Source organism: Panthera pardus, unplaced genomic scaffold (assembly GCF_024362965.1).
Source record: "Panthera pardus isolate Hobbes unplaced genomic scaffold, ASM2436296v1 HiC_scaffold_3, whole genome shotgun sequence".
Taxonomy (NCBI): domain Eukaryota; kingdom Metazoa; phylum Chordata; class Mammalia; order Carnivora; family Felidae; genus Panthera; species Panthera pardus.
The window spans coordinates 26,959,540-26,980,090 of record NW_026526876.1 but is presented as its reverse complement, the minus strand read 5'-3'; the positions used below and the strand labels follow the sequence as shown (position 1 = coordinate 26,980,090).

Here is a 20,551-nt window from a genome sequence, read left to right as displayed (position 1 = left end):
CAAGGAAGCAGCTGATGTGCTCAAGTCTTATTTTTCCAATGGAAATTGGTCAACTAATAACGTTTTGGTACTTAAGAGGATTATCCATCTGGCTGTTTCAGCTCACAGCCTAAGGGCTCTAGATGACTGAAACTGATTATATCTCGCCTTTAAGAAGTATTTTTGACTCTACAAAGCAGCCATTTCTTTAAAAAGTACATTTTAATTTTTTGAGAATAAGTACCTGTTTTTAAACTTACTGCAAGAATAAAACGGATCACCTCTAGAGTTAACTAAGTGGAATTACAAATGAAAACTGGAAAAAGAGAGTTACCATGAAATGCCATTACTTACGTGGCCCTGTGTTAACTGAGTGAGTTGAGCCATGGTGAGCTTCACCTGTCCCTGTTGGGGACGAGGGGCCGGGGAGGGTGAAGGCTGCAGATTTGCACTGGATGTTCCCGAAGTTAATCCTTTCTGTCCCGGTGCTGAGGAAACTGCATTAGGGGTAGAGATCGCGGTGGAAACGGGTTGCCCTCTAATGATCTGGGTCACCACTTGCTGAGGGGCACCTACACAAACAGCAAAACGTTATGAATGCTTATATGCCCCCAGGCAGTCAACGCGTCAGGTGAAGGCACTCTTCTCAGTTTTCGAAAAGACTTAATGTGATGCCGTCAGCCCAAGGATGTGCTCAGACATATATCCATGCCCACAGTCCCACCTGGTTGCCAGTGAAGCTACTCTCGCTCAGCTCACACAGCCCTTCCCCAGTTCCTGCTATCTGCAGGAGACTGAAAAAACAATATTCTTCCTGGGAGGCCAAAGCTAAAATGACAAGAGGGAAGACTGAAGGAAGAAATATGTATCTAATAAGCCATTTTATAAGGCTGCCTTTCCTGAGGAATATTTAAAATAAGATGACAATCTAATATACGGTGACTTCATATGACTTTTCAACATAACAGGACTATTCTGAACCAACCACTCGTTTATGAACGAGCTCTTCCTACAGCTTTTCACCAGTTTGGGAGAACCACGGGGTCAAGATCACTATATCCTTAATATTAGGGCAAAACATTCAAAGAATGGATCCATAGTTCATTGCTTAATAAACATCTACTGGATGAATGAATTTTAATTAGGATGGCTCAACAGTCTTCTAAAAACTTTAATTCTCATTTAACTTGCTGAAACTGGAGGAAAAGACAGGTGGAATCCGCTGCCCCCTGCCGTGGAACAGTTGCTAAGAGTAATGATCTGGCAGCTAATTTTACATTTATAATGTCCTAATTCATTATTAATTAGTGAATCACATCACACTTATGATGTTTTACATTCACTTTCTGTCTTTTGTTCCATAGGTGAATACATAGGTATTTCTGTATGTATTTCTTTTAACGAATGGTGTTTAAGATTCTTGCCTATGTATAACACTGAATGTCTTCTGTTATTCAAAATACCTTCCCCTTTATCTTTTAATAAATAATGCTACGGTAAAATCCCTGTTCATAAATTTTTATGCACTTCTAGTTCTTTCCTTAAAATAAACTCCTCTCAGTATTACTGCGTTTCTAGTAGGAACACAGTACCAAACTGAATTTTAGATAGGTTATCCCAACTCACACTCTCACCATTACTGAGATTCTATTTCACTGGACCCCTGGCAACCCTATGTACTATCGGTAAAGTACAATATTCCAGCAACCAGAAACGGTCTGACAGTATCATGGTATCTGAATTTCTTCAATTACCATAGAGGGTCAGCATTTAAATCCCTGTCAAGTCATGATGCTTCATTTGTGAGCTCTATCTCCACACTCCTTCTCATTTCTCTACGGTTCCTACTTATTTATAGTCGATTTTTAGAGATTAAAGATATAAATTATAACTATATTTTTCCTACTTTTTAAAAAAATTTTTTAATGTTTATTTATTTTGAGAGAGTGAGAGTGGGCAAGCAGGGGAGGGGCAGAGAGAGAGAGGGAGACACAGAATCCGAAGCTGGCTCCAGGCTCTGAGCCAACAGCACAGAGCCCGACGCAGGGCTCGAACCCATGAACCGTGAGATCATGACCTGAGCCGAAGTTGGACGCTTAACCAACTGAGCCACTCCAGTACCCCTATTTTTCCTACTTTGCATTCTGCCTTTTGTTTCTTTTTAACAAAGTTGTGTGTGTCTGTTTTCTTTATTGTAGCTTTAATTATTGCTTTTAAAATTTTCCTGCATTCTCTAATCAGATCTATCCTCCCAAGTAAGTGCTTAGTTACGATATATGTTGGCAGACCTCTAGCCAGCCTCCTCCCCCACAAAAATATAAACTGATTATTCTAGGAACATTTACTATAAGTACTGTCTTTCTTTCTTGATTCAAAATGACAATTTTATCACACTGCAAATTCTCATATAATGCCTCTTTAAGTGATTCTATTGGTTTAGTTTCCTTTGGTGACCAGTGCTGATCCTGGTCATGTATCATATGTTCTAACAACCAGCACCGTATGTTTTCCATCATTACGCTTTCTTCTAAAACTTTTCTCCATTATTCTCTCCCATTTATTAACATGAACCAAAAAACAAAGTACATCATGTGAAGTCAAGTGCTTTAATTTGAGTTCTGGACCCCACATTATGTCCCTGTACTGCAGTTTGAGGAACAATGCATGAAAAATTACTTTACTTGATTCCCCTGGTACTGATATGATGTTATCATAAACACAAATGGATTAAAGGGTTGGTAACGATCATACGATGGTCATTCAGATGATCCCTAACACGTACATGGTTGGTTTGTTTTTAATATGAAATTTATTGTCAAATTGGTTTCCCATAAAACACCCAGTGCTCATCCCAACAGGTGCCCTCCTCAATGCCCATCACCCACTTTCCCCTCCCTCCCACCCCTCATCAACCCAACAACATGTACATGTTAATTTGTTTTGAGATAATCACCAAAATGCAAATTCAAATATTAAAAAATTGTTATGGGGCGCCTGGGTGGCTCAGTTGGTTAAGCATCCGACTTCAGCCCAGGTCATGATCCCACGCTTCGGGAGTTTGAGGCCTATGTCGGGCTCTGTGCTGACAACTCTGAGCCTGGAGCCTGTTTCGGATTCTGTGTCTCTCTCTCTCTCTCTGCCCCTCCCCTGCTGGTACTCTGTCTCTCTGTCTCCCAAAAATAAACATTTTTTTTTTTTTTTTAATTTTAAAAATTGTATTACATCCAGGGAGTCTGTGGATTCCATTTTGGGAAAGGCTAGCGTGGTGGGAGGAACAGGATAAGCCGATCGATCGGATCGGACCACAATCAGAGGTACGCTACACACATCCACCCCTCCTCCACCTCTCTGGCCACGACTCCTAGAATTCCTCCTCGTCTCCACTGGGCCTCACCAGACCCACTGGCCATCTGGCTTTTCCTCGACACACAAGACACACTCATGTGCAATTATGGGTTTACGGACTCACATATGCAAGTCAAACACGTAACTGAAGCTACAGAAGGCAAAAGGGAACAAAAGGCAAAAGGGAACAAAAGGCTCTGTACATCTTGCGATCACTCAATTTTTTGTTTTGTAAGTTTCTTATCATTTGTCATCTATAATTCTTTTTCTCCTTTACATTAGTTTTACTGTTCCCTTTAGTTACCTGACAGCTAGTTTTGAACAATAACAGATACTGAATTTTACCAATTGTTGCTGCAGCATTAAGTGAAATAATGAATCATACTTTCTTTTCTGGGGTAAGTCCTGTTTAGGCTTTAGAAAATTGACTTCAAAAAAAACAAAACAAGGGCACATGGGTGGCTCAGTTGGTTACGCATCTCTCGATTTCAGCTCAGGTCATGACCTCCCAGTTTGTGAGTTCAAGCCCCACATCGGGCTCTACACTGGCAATGCGGGGCATGCTTGGGACTCTCTCCCTCCATCTCCCCCCCACCCAAATAAATAAATAAAATTTAAAAACAAAAACAAAACAATACTTTTTATTTCATTTTAGAACTGTGCTAAAATTGCAAACTGAACGGAAAAGATTTAATCTTTTCTGCCCCCTATTCCCTGTAACTACTTCTTATAAGAAAGAAATTGCTTCCTAATCACTTCAAAGAATTTTACCATAAAACCAGGGTCTAGAATTCTTTTTTGTAGGAAATCCTCTAGCAACTTTGCAGATTTCTTTCCTTGAGATGAGTCATCGAGACTTGAAATTTATAAGCCTAGTATACACTTCTGCTTCATTATTCAAACATATTTAGTTCCTGAATATGGATAGTGAAAATTCTCCAAGGTCTTTGTTGTTTTTTTTTTTAAGTTTATTTAGTGTGAGAGAGAAAGAGACAGCACGAGTAGGGGAGGAGCACAGAGAGAGGGAGAGAATTTCAAGCAGGCTTTGTGCTGTCAGCACAGAGCCCAATATGTGGGCTTAAACCCACGGACCAGGAGATCATGACCTGAGCTGAAATCAAGAGTCAGATGCTTAACCGACTGAGCCACCCAGGTACCCCTCTCCAAAGTCTTATTAGAAGGATAATTCTACTTGATTAAAAAAAATTCATTCTATTTTTATAGCACTTTTTCTCATTCCTAATTCTGTAAACCAGCATTTTGTTCCCCTTTCTTAAGATTAGACTTGCAAAAGAATGGTTTATTTTAATAACATGTGCCCTTTTCCATTTTCTTTTCTTCTTCTTCTTTCTTTAAAGATTTTATTAATCTCTACACCCAAAGTGGGACTTGAACTCACAAACCCCAGGTCAAGAGTCGCATGCTCTACCAAATGAGCCAGCCAGGCACCTTGCCCTTTTCTGTTTCCTAATTATTACTTGTATTTTATTTTACTTCCTCCTGTTTTCTTTCAAGACTTGTTTTATATATTTTTCTAAATGCTGATTAAGACTTAAGAATATACTGGGGTGGCTCAGTCGGTTAAGTGTCCAACTTCAACTCAGGTCACGATCTTGCAGTTCGTGAGTTCGAGCCCCGCGTCGGGCTCTGTGCTAACAGCTCAGAGCCTGGAGCTTGCTTTTGGATTTGGATTCTGTGTCTTCCTCTCTCTGCCCCCTCCCCTGCTCACACATGCGCTCTCTCTCTCTCTCAAAAATGAATAAACGTTAAAAAAAATTTTTTTTTAAAGACTTAAGAATATGGGTTTTGGTCTGTTTTGTCCTCCAATGTATTTTAATTGCCTAGGGTAGGTGCTCAAGTATTTACTGAATAAATTTGCCTCTGAGTTTAGCTTTGGCAGCATGACTTAGGGGCTACTTAATGTGCTTGAAACTATACATTTGATGTTTCCTTCACCTAAAAGTTACTTATAAAAACACCCGTTTTTAAATTTCCAAGCAAGTAAAAATTAGTAGAATAAGTTACTAACTTCTTGCTTTACTTTGAAGAATGTGGCCTATACACTTTCTACTGTTTGGAAAGAATTCATCAGGTTTTACTATGACTCATTATGTGACCATTTTGGTACAAACAGCCCATAAATATTTAAAACCAATGTGCATTCCTGAAGGTTGAACAGTTGACATGCAGCCTGTTTCTCGTCTACAACGCTCCTGCTAATCCCTCCTTCATATCAAATAGTTTTTGCTTTATACACTCCAGTGAGATCTTATTTGGTTCTTAAAGTTCCCAAATTACACCTTCGTTGCAAGTTTTTATCTTTAAGACAACGTGAAAATCACAGACCTCTACTCTGCTCAATATTAGTAGGGTAATCCTTATCTTCTGCCCCCAAACCTCATCCCCCTTTCTTTCTTTCTTTTTTTGGTCTTTGCCCATCTTATTATTGTGTACCTTTTGTAGTAATTCGACTTTAGGTATGTTTCTCATAAATGTACAGTTGGGATTTTCCGTTCAATCTTTTAGCGTTCAGCTTTCAATATGGCAGTTTTAACTTATTCACATTAACGAAAGGCTGACACTGTCTCTGTAATCTTTTTTTTATGCTTTCCGTGTAAATGCTTCTTAGCTGTTTCCTTGATTTTATCTCTGTCTTTTGCCACACAGACTGTTGTCTTTCCTCATTTTCTTTATTCCAATGATTTGAATTAGTATATATTCCATCTATTAGAGGCTTTTAAAACATTTTTATTAAGCAAGCTTGGATCTATTTTCTCTCATCGGCACAGCCAGAGATGAAATAACATCTGTGAATGTACTCCACAATGGATTAGAAATTTAGTATGCTTTGAATACTCATTCACAATGCAGAGTAGTAACCACTATATGATCACAGCCTGAAGTATTCATCCAAATTAGTATTTTCTAGTATGCAAAGTAGCCAATACAGAGTATTATAGATTTCCCAGACTGGATGTTTAGATGTAAAATGAAAATGCTGCAGGGACGAATACCTGGCTGTACCATCACGGGTGTTCGAATAATTGCCTTTCCTAGTGTTGACTGTTGGAGTGGTGTTCTAATCACCGTCATACCAGGGCGGATCTGAGGCCCTGTGATTACCTACAAATGACACAAAGGAGAATGAATTAAAATGCTTTTAAAAGACCAAAAAAGCACGATGGACTTAGAACACAGTCTTTGAACATCCTATGTTGATAATTACATCTACGGAAATGACAAAGGCTCTTGGGCATTACATTTTAAATTATATTAAGCATCAGAATAACGATGGAATTCTGAGGGAAGAAAATTTAATCCAAATGAGATCATACAAAATTCTTTGTCACTGATATCAAGTACAGCCTACAGACCAGAAGGAAGGCACAAGGCTCAGTGAAGCTCTGTCCTATGATCACCGTAGTTGTTCAGAGAAAAATGTTGGGTCGTGTTCTGGACCTGAGGTCCAACACATATCTGTCACCCACAGCATACAAGATCGGAAACCAAATGTCCTTTCACAGTTTTAGAGGAGAGACTACAGAGCATACTGTTTTCAGTTTTACAGTTACGTCCAGAACATTTTCAAGTCTGCAAAACTTGAAACCTCTTCCATGATCCCAGAGCCAAGGAAATGATGTATCTAATACGTGTGCATGTCGGCTGATAACCAACGAGCTCTAATGCCACGGATTCTATTTTTCATTCCACTTCTCAGTTGCATACCAAGTTTCCCTCGGGGCTCCAATGCTGTCTGCTGTTTCATATGAAGGAATTTTCTCTACAGAATCCTAGAAAGCATTTCTTCTGATTCATAAACTAATATGCTATTATGTTGAAAATTAGCATTTCATATGTCATTTATGCTTAGATATATAACAGATTTTTTAGAAAGTCAGTACCTTGGCATAGATGAGTAAAAGGTAAAGGAAGATGAGGAGCTACGTTAATCCTGGAAGAGGCCATTCTAAAAACTTCAACTTGATGCGGTTGACGCTTTAAAACAAAAGGAGTCTGTAAAGAATTCTTACTTGTGAAGTGCTTGAGGTTGCTCCAGAGCCTGAGGCATTGGGCCTAATTGTGACTGTTGCTGTCCTGGGCTGGAATGAAGTAAAGGTCTGCTGACTTGTACCTGTACTTGATGGAATGATACCCAGGACTTTCTGCTGTACTTGAACAACGCCTTAAAAGAAGATGAAGAAGTCATTAGCAACTGCCCCTTTCATAACAAGCATCAGGTGTCACTGGGTTTCTGAGGAGAAACTACGTGTGGCAGGGTTTTATAGTGGGCTACATAGAATGTGAGGTCCAAGGACTGAAATCAGTGAAAAGGAAATGAAAAATAATGGCAACAGTATGATCTGGCAAATGTGAATTAAAACTCTTCACATTTCCCTTACCTCCTTGTGTTGCTGGCACATTTACAGCGACAATCTTGCTGTTTGCAGGAAGTGGCAGTTTGGTAATTACTTTTCCTGCCATAGTGACTGGATTGCCTGTAATTTGGAACGTCTGACCTGTGCTGGCAATGGTTGTAGCAGATGTGGCAGCTGTGCTGGTGGCTAATGGGGTATAAGACATTTAATAAGCTTTAGATTTAAAATAACCAGCAACGTAGTGACTTCTAGGAAGGGCACCAAGGCATGAAATGTGGCTCATTCTTGTCTTTTTAAGAAAAACATTCCTCTCCACTCAAAGTAAGTGAACTATGTAAATGTTGAGAGGGAAATAATGGAAGAGAGGAGTTTCACTCATGTCATATCATGAATATTATCTGTAACAAACCAACTGTGGCAGCTTGATTGCTCAATCAGCTGCAGGAAGAAAACAATTCTCTAAAGAAATGTTTCATCTCAGTCGGTAAACGATCGGAATTTCTTTTTCCTGAATGAAAGCAATCTTTTCTTTAAGAACAGTCGTGTACCTGAGTTTGACTGGCCTTGCTTAACCCACGTAGCGAAGGTCTGATGGAAGTTCTTGTTTTGCTGGAATGTCACTGTCGCTGGAGATCCAACTTTGGTAGTTAGTACCATTTTAGTTCCGGTCGTAACTGAGCCACTTATGGGGGCCACCATCACTTTCGGCGCTGGGGAGATGGTACTAGTCGTACTGTTCGTTGGGGAAGTGGTGGAAGCTGCAATTGCCGTAGGCTTCTGCTGTTCCAATCGTTTCTAGAAAAGTCAGGGAGAGAAAACATGAACCGAAACAGTTCCAAATAAAAACGATACCATTCTGCAAGAAGTCCACCCACTATTTCTCCAAATCTAAGAAACTGCACCAAATTTCTAAAATATTTTATTTCTGAACCTACGTATTTAAATTTGCCCTTCAATTTAATTTCTTGATGCAGGCCAATATTTTTATGACTCTAAACCACACCTATTTTATTGAAAGTAGTAAGTCTTTCATTCAAAAATGAAGCACAATCAAATTTTTCCAGCCTATACAAACGTCCAACCTTTCAGATGGCAAATAAAAGAGACACAGGTCATCTTATTGAAGACAGGAACACCTTGCGGCTCAGCGGTGGGATTTAGAGCACACGGCAAATGATGGGAACTGTACAACGTTTCTGGTTTACTGTAGTGTTAATTTATCCGATTATAAAACACAGGTCAGTATTTAAATAATCACTATCCAAGCTGACATACAGGCAAGCTAGTTGAAAATTATAAGAAAACATCTTTTCTAAACTTCTTATATTACTCAGTTTAAACATTTTTTTACAGAAAAAATATTTTAGACTATTTTACGCAGGGAAGTACAGCCTGATTACAATAGAGGGTTATTAAAGCCAATTTGTACACCTTCCATCATAGATTGCTAACATTTCCTGACCTTACCAACATGACAATGTAAGCTTCCACACGTAAAAAAAAAAACATAGGTGCCAATGATTTCAAACCTGATGGCAAACGCTTTGTCATAATTATCTTCTTTAATGCTCAGACTGACCCAATAGAGTTGCTGGTATTGTAACTTAAAGATGAGGAAACGGAGACTCAGAAAGACTCTGGCCTGGGCAGAGCTAGCTACTGCTGGAGGTGAGAGGTGTACTAAGATAATATTGCAATGCTGAACTATCTCCTGCCACTGCAAACTGCTCACCGGCGACATCACAGCCAGTCTCGACAGGAGTGCTTTTGTGAACATCCTATGCGCGTGAACAGAACGTGAGGTATTTCACACAGTTTCTCATTCCTCAGAAGAAAAGTTTAGTTTTGTATATTTAGAAATGTCACCTGATTCAATCAGTTTAAAAAAAAAAAAAAAAAAGAGAGACAAGGAAACTGAACACATATTAGGTAGTTATTTCCTGAGGGTGCTGAGGATATGCCTTCAAAATTGGAAATGTTGACTGCATTTGTAAATAAGTATTTTAAATACATTTTTAAAAATCACACCAAACTCTTACAGAGTTTTAGTAGAATGTGCTTTCTCATAGACTACAGAGATTTTACAGATTGGAACTTTGCAGGAAAACGTACTTCAAAATTCCCCTCAAACTAATGTAACACTGTGTGTCAACTATACTTTAGTAACGACAAAAAATTATGCGTCGGATTTTAGATAATAAGTCAAACCACACGAATATATCAACACTGTGCTTTTGGTGTGCATGGATTTGGCTAAAAATGTCAACTCGCTGCCAGGTGGGACTAGTACCAACTCCCCCACCTGCCGGGCAGCCAAGCGCTGCTGTTTGAGGTGAGCCTCCATTTGGGCCTTGAAGTCCTCTGCCTTCTTCTGTTCACTAACCTTAGCCTGTTGCTCAACTGCTTGTGCCTTCTCTTTCTCCACTCTGCAGGAAACAAAGGAGAAATTTTGTCAGAAACTACACTGTGAGGCATTCGGCATCAAATATTAAGTGACATCTGGTTGACTCTCATGTTCTAAAAAGATGTGAAATTATTTCGATTTCAAAAATGAACATTAGAAGGTAATTAGAAACTGACAAGTGGATACAACACATTAAAATTAGAAATAGGACTTTAATAGATGATATATAGCTAGCACTTAAAATCCAAAGGCGAAGTAAAATTAACTAGGACATACTGAATAAACTTTTGAGGTGGCAATTCTTCAATTCTGAAGTGATAAAAGCTTCGAGTATCTGAGCACATGTTAACCATTTCCTTACCTTTCAGCAAATGCTCTGATCTCCCATAATTCCAACTCTTCCTCTGCTACCCAAGTTTCGATAATAACAGGGCCAGTTTGCTTGGGTGTTTCTGGTCTCTTTGGCCGCAATGCACTCGATCGAAGGCCTTTTCTCTGAGGTGTAGGTGTTTCTTTGGAAAAGAAATCAGAGTATTTTAAGCAATATAGCTTCTAAAATTGCAGTACTTCTGACATCTCCTCTTAGATCATGAAAAACAAGAGTTGGCCAACTTTTTCTTAAAGAGCCAGATGGTAAACACTTTATATTGTGTGGGCCAGATGGTGTCTGTAACAACTATTCAACTGTGCCTTTGTTTTCAAGAAACGAGCCAGAGACCATACATAAGTGAGTACATATGGCTGTGGTCCAATCAAACTTTATTAACAAAAGCAGGTGACGGGTCAAGGCTCATGGGCCAGGTCTGCTCGCTCCTGATATAAAAGGCCTAAGAGCCTGTTACATCTGCCCGTAACATTCCTCCTGGCTTCGCTCCCCCTCACATGACTAATGCCTGTTCATCCTGCAGACCCCACCGTGGATACAACATTCTTCAAGAAGCCTACCGTGTTCCTTGCACCTAGTTGGGCTGAGTGTCCTTGCCATGTACATACAGCTCTGGCAATGTGTATCTCCCCATCACAGCACTGAGAAGGGGAATTTGAAAGTTGCCCGTGTAAAGAAGGGATCAGAAACTACTAACTAGAGGTAAAATCTCCTAATGTAAGATTTTAAAAAGAAAAAGCAGGGAGAGGCGAGCATTGCACCTTCCCATTTGTTCAGGGAGCAGGGAAGCAGCTGAAATAGCAGAAGGACCTAGGTTATCCAAAGTGGTAAGAGGAAAGAAAAGTGACTCAAGGAGACTGCAGTGGTTTGAAGGCTCTGGGGTCAAGACTAAAGACTGGTCAGAAACTTGCCTCTTCCATCTGTTTCTCTGCCTATCGACTGAGCTACTTCTGTTCCAGGACAGCACTGTTTTAATTACATTACTATTTCTTTCATCATTCTACTAGGACAGGTACCCCTTATTGAAGTTCTTTTCAAAAAATCTACTCTCATTTATTCTCCAGGATAAACCTTTGAATTAATTCAATCAAATTTCAAAATTTAAATTTATACATTTTGGGACAGTTAACTTCTATTAAATAGTATGTTTATATCTAAGGACAGCATTCTCTTTTTGCCCATTTTGTAACAGATTTTTTTCCTGAATGGTTTTACTGGACTTATAAAATAACACTGATTTTCATCTATTTATAGCTCTTGAATCTGGTCACCTGACTGAACTCTTTCTAGCGTAACAGTTTTGATGCTCGTGTGGTAGCATTATAACAACACTATAACGTTTTCTCTGCTTCTTTGAGAATAGGGGCCACATCCAGTTCTTCCATGTCTTCGCTGTCTAATGCCCCCACGTAGGTGCTCCATAAATGTTTCCTGAATCACTCTTTGTGCCTCTTAGATCATTTCTTCCCCCTGACGTTATTTCAAAACAGCTTTAACTCTTGAGCCAACAAATGTTCAGTGACCACTCCTGCGTCTGATTCTGCAGCAGGTGTCAGGACTACAACAAACCAGATGGACTCGGTGGCCGCCCTCTTGGAGCCGATGGTCTGGTGTCAATCATTGTTCCACAGCTTGATTATAAGAAGTTATCATTACAGCTCTCGGTACCCCTCCCTGCGTTCGGCGCAATGCCTATAGGTATCACTGTGTGTCTAGTGGAATCTTGTTAATTTTATTGAGTATCAAAAGATATCTTCTTCAGAAGTTGAATGAAGAGATAAGGAAACAATTTTAATCCAATTTTAATTCATAAAAGATGTGGCCAACAGGTCAGTAACAAAGAACAGAGTTCTTTCTATTCCTTACCTTTTGGTGCTTCTGGAACTCCAATGGGGCAAATGATTTTCCGGATACAATATTCAGATCGAATGCCATAAGGACCAACATCTCGCCTCTTAATTATCTCTGTCGTTGTGATTTCAGTTTCAGAGGTTTCTATGGTGATTTAATTCACATAGTATTAATAACCACCTAAAATAGTCAGAGACTAGAAAAGTACAACATCTGGTGCTTTAAGAAGGAGACACACATGGAATAAACTTTTGAAAACATTTGATTCATCAATGACTTCAGGATCATTGCTGGACTGCAACAATACTGAGTTTCTTCCTCACTGAAAATTTCTAAACTGAGCTGTTTGGGGGCAGCTTGGTTTCTGGTGGCAAACAGTCAAAATAAATAAGAGAAGAGAGAAGCAGCAAGCATAGGGTTCCGGATGTCCCAGTTTAACTGATTTGTTCTCTGTAATAAGATCTTTTAAAAATTCAGACTGATTCACATGTAAGTGCCTCACCTTATAATTTAACCCCCTTTCCTAGCCCCCAGTATCTCACAGCATGTGCTACCAAACTTTAGCGAAGCTGTATTTTAAAAACACAAGCCATATATATATATTGGACGTTTTTTTTTTATTTTTTTAACGTATATTTATTTTTGAGACAGAGAGAGACAGAGCATGAACGGGGGAGGGTCAGAGAGACAGGGAGACACAGAATCCGAAACAGGCTCCAGGCTCTGAGCAGTCAGCACAGAGCACGACGCGGGGCTTAAACTCACAAACCGCGAGATCATGACCTGAGCCGAAGTCGGATGCTTAACCGACTGAGCCACCCAGGCGCCCTGTGTGGGTTTTTTTTGATGGCGGTGAAACACACATGGGCGCGAGCTCGGGAGGGGCAGAGAGAGACAGAGAGAGAGAGAGACAGAGAGAGAGAGAGAGAGACAGAGAGAGAGAGAGAGAGAGACAGAGAAAGAGAGAGAGAGACAGAGAGAGAGAGAGAGAGAGAGAGAGAGAATCCCAAGCAGGCTCCACAGTGTCAGCTCAGCCAGACGCAGGGCTCGAACTCATGAACTGTGAGATCATGACCTGAGCCGAAATCAAGAGTCGGACGCTTAACTGACTGAACTACCCAGGTGCCTCCCAAGCATTATATTTTAATGAATAACAAAAATGCTTAAAATTAAGTGAACTGTCAAGTGATTTTCTCTTTTCAACTTAGACTAGGAAAGGAAAAGCCCTTACCTGTCCGTGTGGTCCCTCCTCCTGGAGGAGCCTTGGCTGCCATGTCATCCCATCTGAGGCTTGCCCACAGTAACCGTAACATAAGACTCACTCCAGCCAAGGACTTTACAGTCTGAAGTCTATACCTGAAAGAAAAACCCAAGAAAAACTACATATGGATTGTGCACGCACGCGTGCGCGCACACACACACGCTCTATTATTAAACTGAAGGACTATTTCTAGTTCTCATTATCAATCGTTACAATACAATTTTGTAAGCACTTTGGCTATTACGTGTCCCTTAATAAAATAACTTTTTTATTCCTAGGCATACCATGCATCTAACAACTTAAAAGGGGTCTGTATGTCACTTCAAACGCCATATAAATTTGTAAAATGAGCACGTTTCATTGTAAGACTGATATGGCAAGAATTTATGAAGATTTTATAACGTTTAGCCTAATTCCAAAATATGTGCTAGAGAAATTACAAAGGAGAACAAAATACGGAGACGTGTTACTAAATGCGGTAAGAGTTTTGAAGGATAAAATCTTAACTAACTGATTTGTGCTGAAACAAACTGAAACTGTTTAAATTTTCTCAAAACCCAAAACAAAAAGACCCCCCACAAACCCAGTAAGACCTTTCCACATGAACAGAAATTCTGTATCCAAATGGTGGTTCTGGAAAACACGAACTACTGGATGATGAATGCCTGTCAATACTAGTAACACTTGAACCACATTAGTAGCTTTAGAGTTCTACAACACAACGAATAATAAAAAAGGGTAATGCTATATTAGTTATTGATCAGGAGACAAAGGAATCTGTGTGCAGGTTTTTACTAAGCACTGTGTGCAAAGTTATTGAACATTTTAGATATTCCTTTGAAAATAATATTAAAGATACATTTCAAAACGGATTTACAACGGCAATGAATATTTTGTCCCAAAATGGAACTGACCGTAAAATATTTTTAAAAAGCCCTTGGGTCTCAATTCTCTATTAGGTCTTTGAGTAATTAAACACTTTGTTGACATATCCACATACGTAAATAAATAAACTGGTTGTGGTGTACAGAAAACCTATAAAACTAAAATAATTCCCTCCTCTAAGAGAGGTAGAATGAGGTAGACCTTAGACAATTTGTATAATAAGAGGCAATGCTTTCTATGCTAAACATGAAGCTGGGGAAATGAACAGTGTGAGAAGGGGACCGCTCTAGCCAAAAACTTGCTGCAGCTTCTTACATTCCCATCTCCACCTGGGACACCAGTACCTCCTTTGCTGTGCTGCCGCGCTGTGAATCCTGTGACCTGGACAGAACAATGCTCGAATGGGAGGGCGAACGCTAACCGCTGCAGGGGTATCCTGGGAGGGGGGAAGTACGTGTCACTTTCAGACCACACCCTACAGAAATGCCTAGGGAACTCTGGACACCAAATGGGGCTGTACTTGGAAAGAGAAATGTTTCTCATTCTCTCTTCTTCCCCAGATCACTCTCTACAGTCAAACAGCAACTTCAGTGCGTCTCTATTTCACAAGGGAAACACCGCCAGGTGAGGAACACACCTGAAGCCTGTTCATTCGTGCATTCCTTGGAAGAATACTTGCGTGCCTTCCATGTGCTTTAGACTACCTGAAAGGAGCTGGAGACAGGGATGTGAATTATGATCTGCTCCTGTATCCTCAGGAGCTGTGACAGAGGAAAGCACGAAGGGCACCTGACTCGGCTCAGGGATGGGGATCAGAGCTTTGCTGGAGTCTCAAAGGACAAAGATGTGGGGGTGGCTGCACAAGGGCAAGGGACACACGTATGTACGCCCAGGAGGAAAGTGTGCAACAGCACACGCTTCCTCCAGGAACCACATCTGGCGTGCTACGACCGGAGGGCAGGGGGGTGGCGGTGCGGCGAGAGATGAAGCTGGCATGAGAGAGGAAGGCAGAGCCAGACGTGCCGCACCAAGTGGAAGGGTAAGAGAAGAGCATTAAAGGCGATCCGTAGTAAGGCCTCGGAAGCGTCTGCAGCGTAGAATGGGTCCTGAAGGGAAGTGCTTCTCACAGATGGGGGTGTACAGGCGAAGGCTGTCCCCTACCTGCCCCACAGCTGAAGGCTTGCTCAGCTCAGTCAGAACATTCACAGGGTAGATCTGCCTTTTAGGAGGGTCACTGGGGCAGAGCTGGGGGGACAACTACTGGTTCAAAGTGATAATGAAACACAGAATCAGGGCCCAGGAGAAAGGAAGTAAGGGAATGGACAGCGTGGAAGAAAAAAGAGGCCTAATGAGTTGACAAGACAAGTTTCACTTTTCACTACTGCTCAGCCTTACCATTAAATTAATAAAGATCAAACATGCACCTCTGACATTCTTAGCTTCTACGCTAAGCATCAGACATAATTGATTCAAGTGTGAGTATAAAAATGCATTTCACATGCATGATTTTTCCAGCAATACACTTTTTAAAAATGCATTCTAAAGTCAAGAATATTTTACATATTTACCCATGCCTCTGTTAGATAAAAGGGATTATGTTTCTCTCTCAACTTCAGCAAATTCAGACGTTAGCATATATCTGATGGCAATATCTGTTTAAAATGTACAGGAAGGTATTTCCTTCCATTAAAAAATGAGAAATTAACTAAACAGATACCAGTGGTGCCCACAGTGCATATTAAAACATAACAATACAAGGCTCCTGAAACCCAGCCGTGCAGAAAAGGGCCCTGGGCAACACGTGACCAGAACTGGTTCAGAGAAAAGTACTTCCCAGTTGAGCCTACCTTCCACTTGAGAAAAGAAAAGAGCAGAAAGGTCGGCCTCCACAACTGCCAGGTCATTGTAATTAAAGTATTTGTACATAGTAACTTTTCCAGTGGGAAAGAAGTTACCTGCAGGACAGTCAAGGATACACTTTGGGACCGCTCTCAATGAAGAAAGCAGAAAAGTGCAGAGTAATCCTATAAATCCATGAACTGTAATGAAGAGTTCCTTGATTCCCTGCAGGATTCTGCAAATCCTTCATTGCAGGCCCTGCAGAGAAATTGTACTTTTCAGCTGTCTCTATTGAATGTGTAATGGAGTGATATTTTAATTCAAATCAAAAGATGAGTTATAAAAACCTTGGTCAAACCAAATATGACTGGTCATATTAATAAGTTAATTTCTTTATCGAGAGTACTCATTTACACTTCGTTTTGGTTTTGGTTTTCTTTGATCATACTAGCCAGCTGTAATATAAAAGAAACACACACACACACACATACACACACACACACACACACACACACACACACACACACACACACACAGAGGTATGATCTTAACTTAAAGAAAGTGGGATCACAGATACACAGAAATGAAGCCTAACGTGAAATGGAGTCTGCTCAGTCACTTGCTGGAATAATTTTAGGTTCCTATCAAAATCTAGCAGACATCAAGACTGTTCCTGACTCCTGAGCATGCCCCACACAACTCTTACGTCTTCGGTGTTTATGTTTCATCCTTTCCAGTGGTGAGGGTGAAAAGATAAAAAGACAAGGACATGAAAAAGGACAAAGCAAGGACAGATATGTGAAAATGTGATATAGCAGATAAAGTACTGGACTGGGGGTTTAGGAAAACCGGGCACTATTCCTAACTCTGTCCCTCTGTGGCCAGAGGCAAATTATTCCACATCTATAAAAGATAAGAATTTCTAAGATCCTTTCCAATATAAAACTACACGATCTTACAACTGACAGTACTACGTACTTATGACTCATCCCCAAAGCTTAATGCCCAGAAAACCTTAATTTAAGACTATTTCTGGGTTTTAAAAAATCGTTCCTCAGGACCCTCTTGGGACCACCTCTTCGCACATAAATAACAGAGAACTCCAAAAACACATGTTTATCATGCAAATAAATTACATTAGGAAGATTTCCACATCATGATGGACCTTGTGTGATTCACAGGCATGTCTCCTGTATCTTATGTTTTTATGAATTACCTAATAGAAATAAAATACCAAACTCCAGAAAGTTGATTATCCAATTCTGTAACTCTCTCATTCCCCAGGAAAACACATGGCAGTAACTTGGAAAGTCAGACCACAAAAACAACTACGTTTTCCCTGTTTCTTCCGTCTTGTGAAAAGTAAAACTGAATTTCATTTTAAAGAATTCCCACTTATTTTTTTCAGTCTTTTAACATTTTTCCCTAAGTAAACTTTGGTACCTCCCAGCTGGCCAAATTCAAGATTCTCTGTATCTTATTTCCATTACTAACTTGGCCCATTAAATTTCCGCTTCCCTGTCTTATCTCAATTATATCTCATTTTTTACCAAAAAAAAAAAAAAAAAAAAAAAAAAGAGAGAGAGAGATATGCTTACTAGATACGGCTTTTAAGACTTTCTCCCTTCCCCAAATACATTTTAAAGTACATACCTCCAAGTGATACCAAAGGTTGGTCTAGGAGAAGGATACGGCCATATATCCAAGGCAGGTTTTGCATTGTAATTAAAATAAGGGACTTCTCGGATTCCTCCTTTTCTGGCCAACTTTTTTAAGTCATCATTAGGCAACACAAATATGCTCTTCTTGCTGCTCTTGGTGATAAATTTTCTATAGGATGGCAGAGCAGTACCTGAACGAGTCTTCTTGGGTCTTGAAAACTTCATGAGTTTCACTTTGTCCCTTGTGGAATATTCTTTGCTCACGGTCATAGATGTTACCAGCGTGCCTCCTGCAGTGGTCAGTGAGTCTGTCACTGTTGTGGTGACCACAGTTTTGCTTTGCTCCTTCACAGAGATGATGTCCACGCTGCTGCCCGTGGAGGGTGTGGAAAGCTTTGTTACCGTTGTAGTGGTGGTCGTGACAGTGGATTTGGCACAGTTTTCTGTGGAAGAGACCACAGTCTGCTTATCACCTTTTGCTACTTTGATTACGGTTTTTGATTCCGTGGCCACCGTGGATGTCATAGTGGTGACTTCTGTGATGACTGTTTTCCTCTTAGACTCTCCGTTGACATTTTCGTCTTTGCTGGTAGGCAGCCCGTTTTCATCAACAAAATCATTACTGAGGTTAGATTCCTCTCCAGAAGTAACAGGTGAGGGAGTAACTTTCTTAACTTCTGAGGTTTCAATTTCCATATCTTCTACCTGATTTGTTGAACTGCTTTCTGGACAAGACAGTGGAGGTGTGGTAGTATGTATGCTCTCAGACTCTTTGGTTGAAGGCAGGGTCTCTAGGCCATCCTGGTAGTCACCTCCAGCATCAGAAGATCTCAGTAAACATGATTTTGTTTCCATGTTGTTTTTTTCATTAAAATCTTCCATGATGACATCACCATTCATGAATGGCTTTACAGCAGATTCTTTAATGGTCAAAGACTTAATATCATTTTCAGGAATTATTTTACTTATATTATTAAGCTTTGGTTCAACATCGCCACTTACTACTTTACTCTCAGAGATTTCTTTCAAGCATTCCCCTTTCAAATATACTTTAGATTTATTATCTTTTCCATTTATTTGAAAGGTACTCGCTTTCTGTCCTTTCTTTTCAGACTCTCGATTTTCATTATTCTTTTTGTCAGTGCTACTTTTTAGATTGACTTGATCAATACATTTAACTGATCTCTCCTCTAATTTCTGTTCTTGACTTGTTTTTTTACCATTTGCTTCAGTCACCTTACTCTGTGGTCTCTTGTCACAGTTTCCAGTGGACTGATCTGAAACAAACTCACGTTTCAATGGTTCCAAGCCTTCAATACCTTGTTCTTGAGTTATGAACTGTTCAGAAACACTTTCACTGCTATTCTGAACAATCATATCTTCTTCACTGCTGTCTTGAATAGACATAGTATCAGAACTATTTTCCAAAGTGCTATTATACTCAGAGTCACATCCCAGTTTTCCTTCAAAGTCCATTGCTTTTGACAGAGATGGGATATCTCTATCATCGATACTTTTAGGTACTGATGGAAGTGAAGGGCTCTGGGAAGGAGAAACAATGGTGTCATTATCCTCCTGTAGGAGTGGTTTTTTGTTCTTATAGATCAAAGTACCAATTTCATCTGTACTGGCTAGTTTGGAGTCATCAACGAGAAAATCACTTCCTTTGGTGTTAATCTTACTAGGTTCCTGGCCTTTACCGGTAGGTTCAGAGAGACTCTCATCTATGTCATTTCCAACGGAATTTTGTTTCTGACAGTTTGTCTCTGGACTCTGAATGGAGACGTCATCTAACATTTGATCTTTTGGATAAAGTTTGTTTGTTGTATGATCAGGATCACTGATTCCAAGAATTGAGGGATCGCTCTGTGAACATCCCCGAATCGAATCTTCAGATTTATCATTACTTGCATTAGGGCTTTGTTCTTGTTTAATAAGCAAGTCACTCTGACACCCTTCTTTTGCTTTAGTTAGTACTGGAGACTCAGAAAGACTTTTCAGAGAACTTGTAGAGGTCTTTCCGATACCCTTAATTCCACCCTCCAACTTCATCTTTTCAAGGCGCTGTTTTTCTTCCAGTGTAAACTGTTTAATTCTCCTTTCAAGAAGTCCATCTAGTTTGGATGATTTAATTTTCTTTTTATAACTAGTCCTTAGATGAAAACCCTCACTGACATTGACCACATCTACTTGAGAACTTTCCTGACAATTGATATGTGGCTCTGTTTTCACATCATCATCTATTTCCATTGGTTCTTCCTTAAAGGATTTATCATTGTCAGAATCTAAAACTTCTTTTACATCTGTGAAATAAAGACATTTATGTAAGTGAAATTTTTTACTCTCAAATGTGGAACTCATAGTATTTTTATTTTAAAAACTACCAATGGTTCTTATTTTCACTCAAGGGCTTAAATATAAACATATATTTGAAAGCTCCTGACATAGGATTAAGATAGGTCAATGGACAGGGCTAAACTTTATAAAATGTTAAAAAACACACACATATTGTAAATATTTAAATATTCTTAGCATCTGAAAATAGAATGTTACAATGAGAAACTA

At 39.8% G+C, this 20,551-nt stretch overlaps 1 protein-coding gene across 13 annotated transcripts in view; it reads right to left on the bottom strand.

Moving 5' to 3' along the window:
* Positions 1–20,551, bottom strand: part of BPTF (bromodomain PHD finger transcription factor) — a 146,627-nt gene that overhangs the window by 32,219 nt on the left and 93,857 nt on the right. For 8 of the 13 annotated variants that reach the window (XM_053892935.1, XM_053892932.1, XM_019466481.2 and 5 more), the window contains 10 exons: positions 17,979–20,289; positions 13,572–13,696; positions 12,356–12,484; positions 10,466–10,616; positions 10,003–10,126; positions 8,249–8,495; positions 7,725–7,886; positions 7,356–7,507; positions 6,339–6,447; positions 334–551 (listed from right to left, as the gene is read on the bottom strand). In XM_053892935.1, coding sequence (XP_053748910.1) covers positions 334–551; positions 6,339–6,447; positions 7,356–7,507; positions 7,725–7,886; positions 8,249–8,495; positions 10,003–10,126; positions 10,466–10,616; positions 12,356–12,484; positions 13,572–13,696; positions 17,979–20,289 — 3,728 coding nt within the window. The remainder of the gene's footprint in view (positions 1–333; positions 552–6,338; positions 6,448–7,355; positions 7,508–7,724; positions 7,887–8,248; positions 8,496–10,002; positions 10,127–10,465; positions 10,617–12,355; positions 12,485–13,571; positions 13,697–17,978; positions 20,290–20,551) is intronic. The other 5 variants (XM_019466494.2, XM_019466495.2, XM_053892940.1 and 2 more) reach the window with 3 other exon arrangements.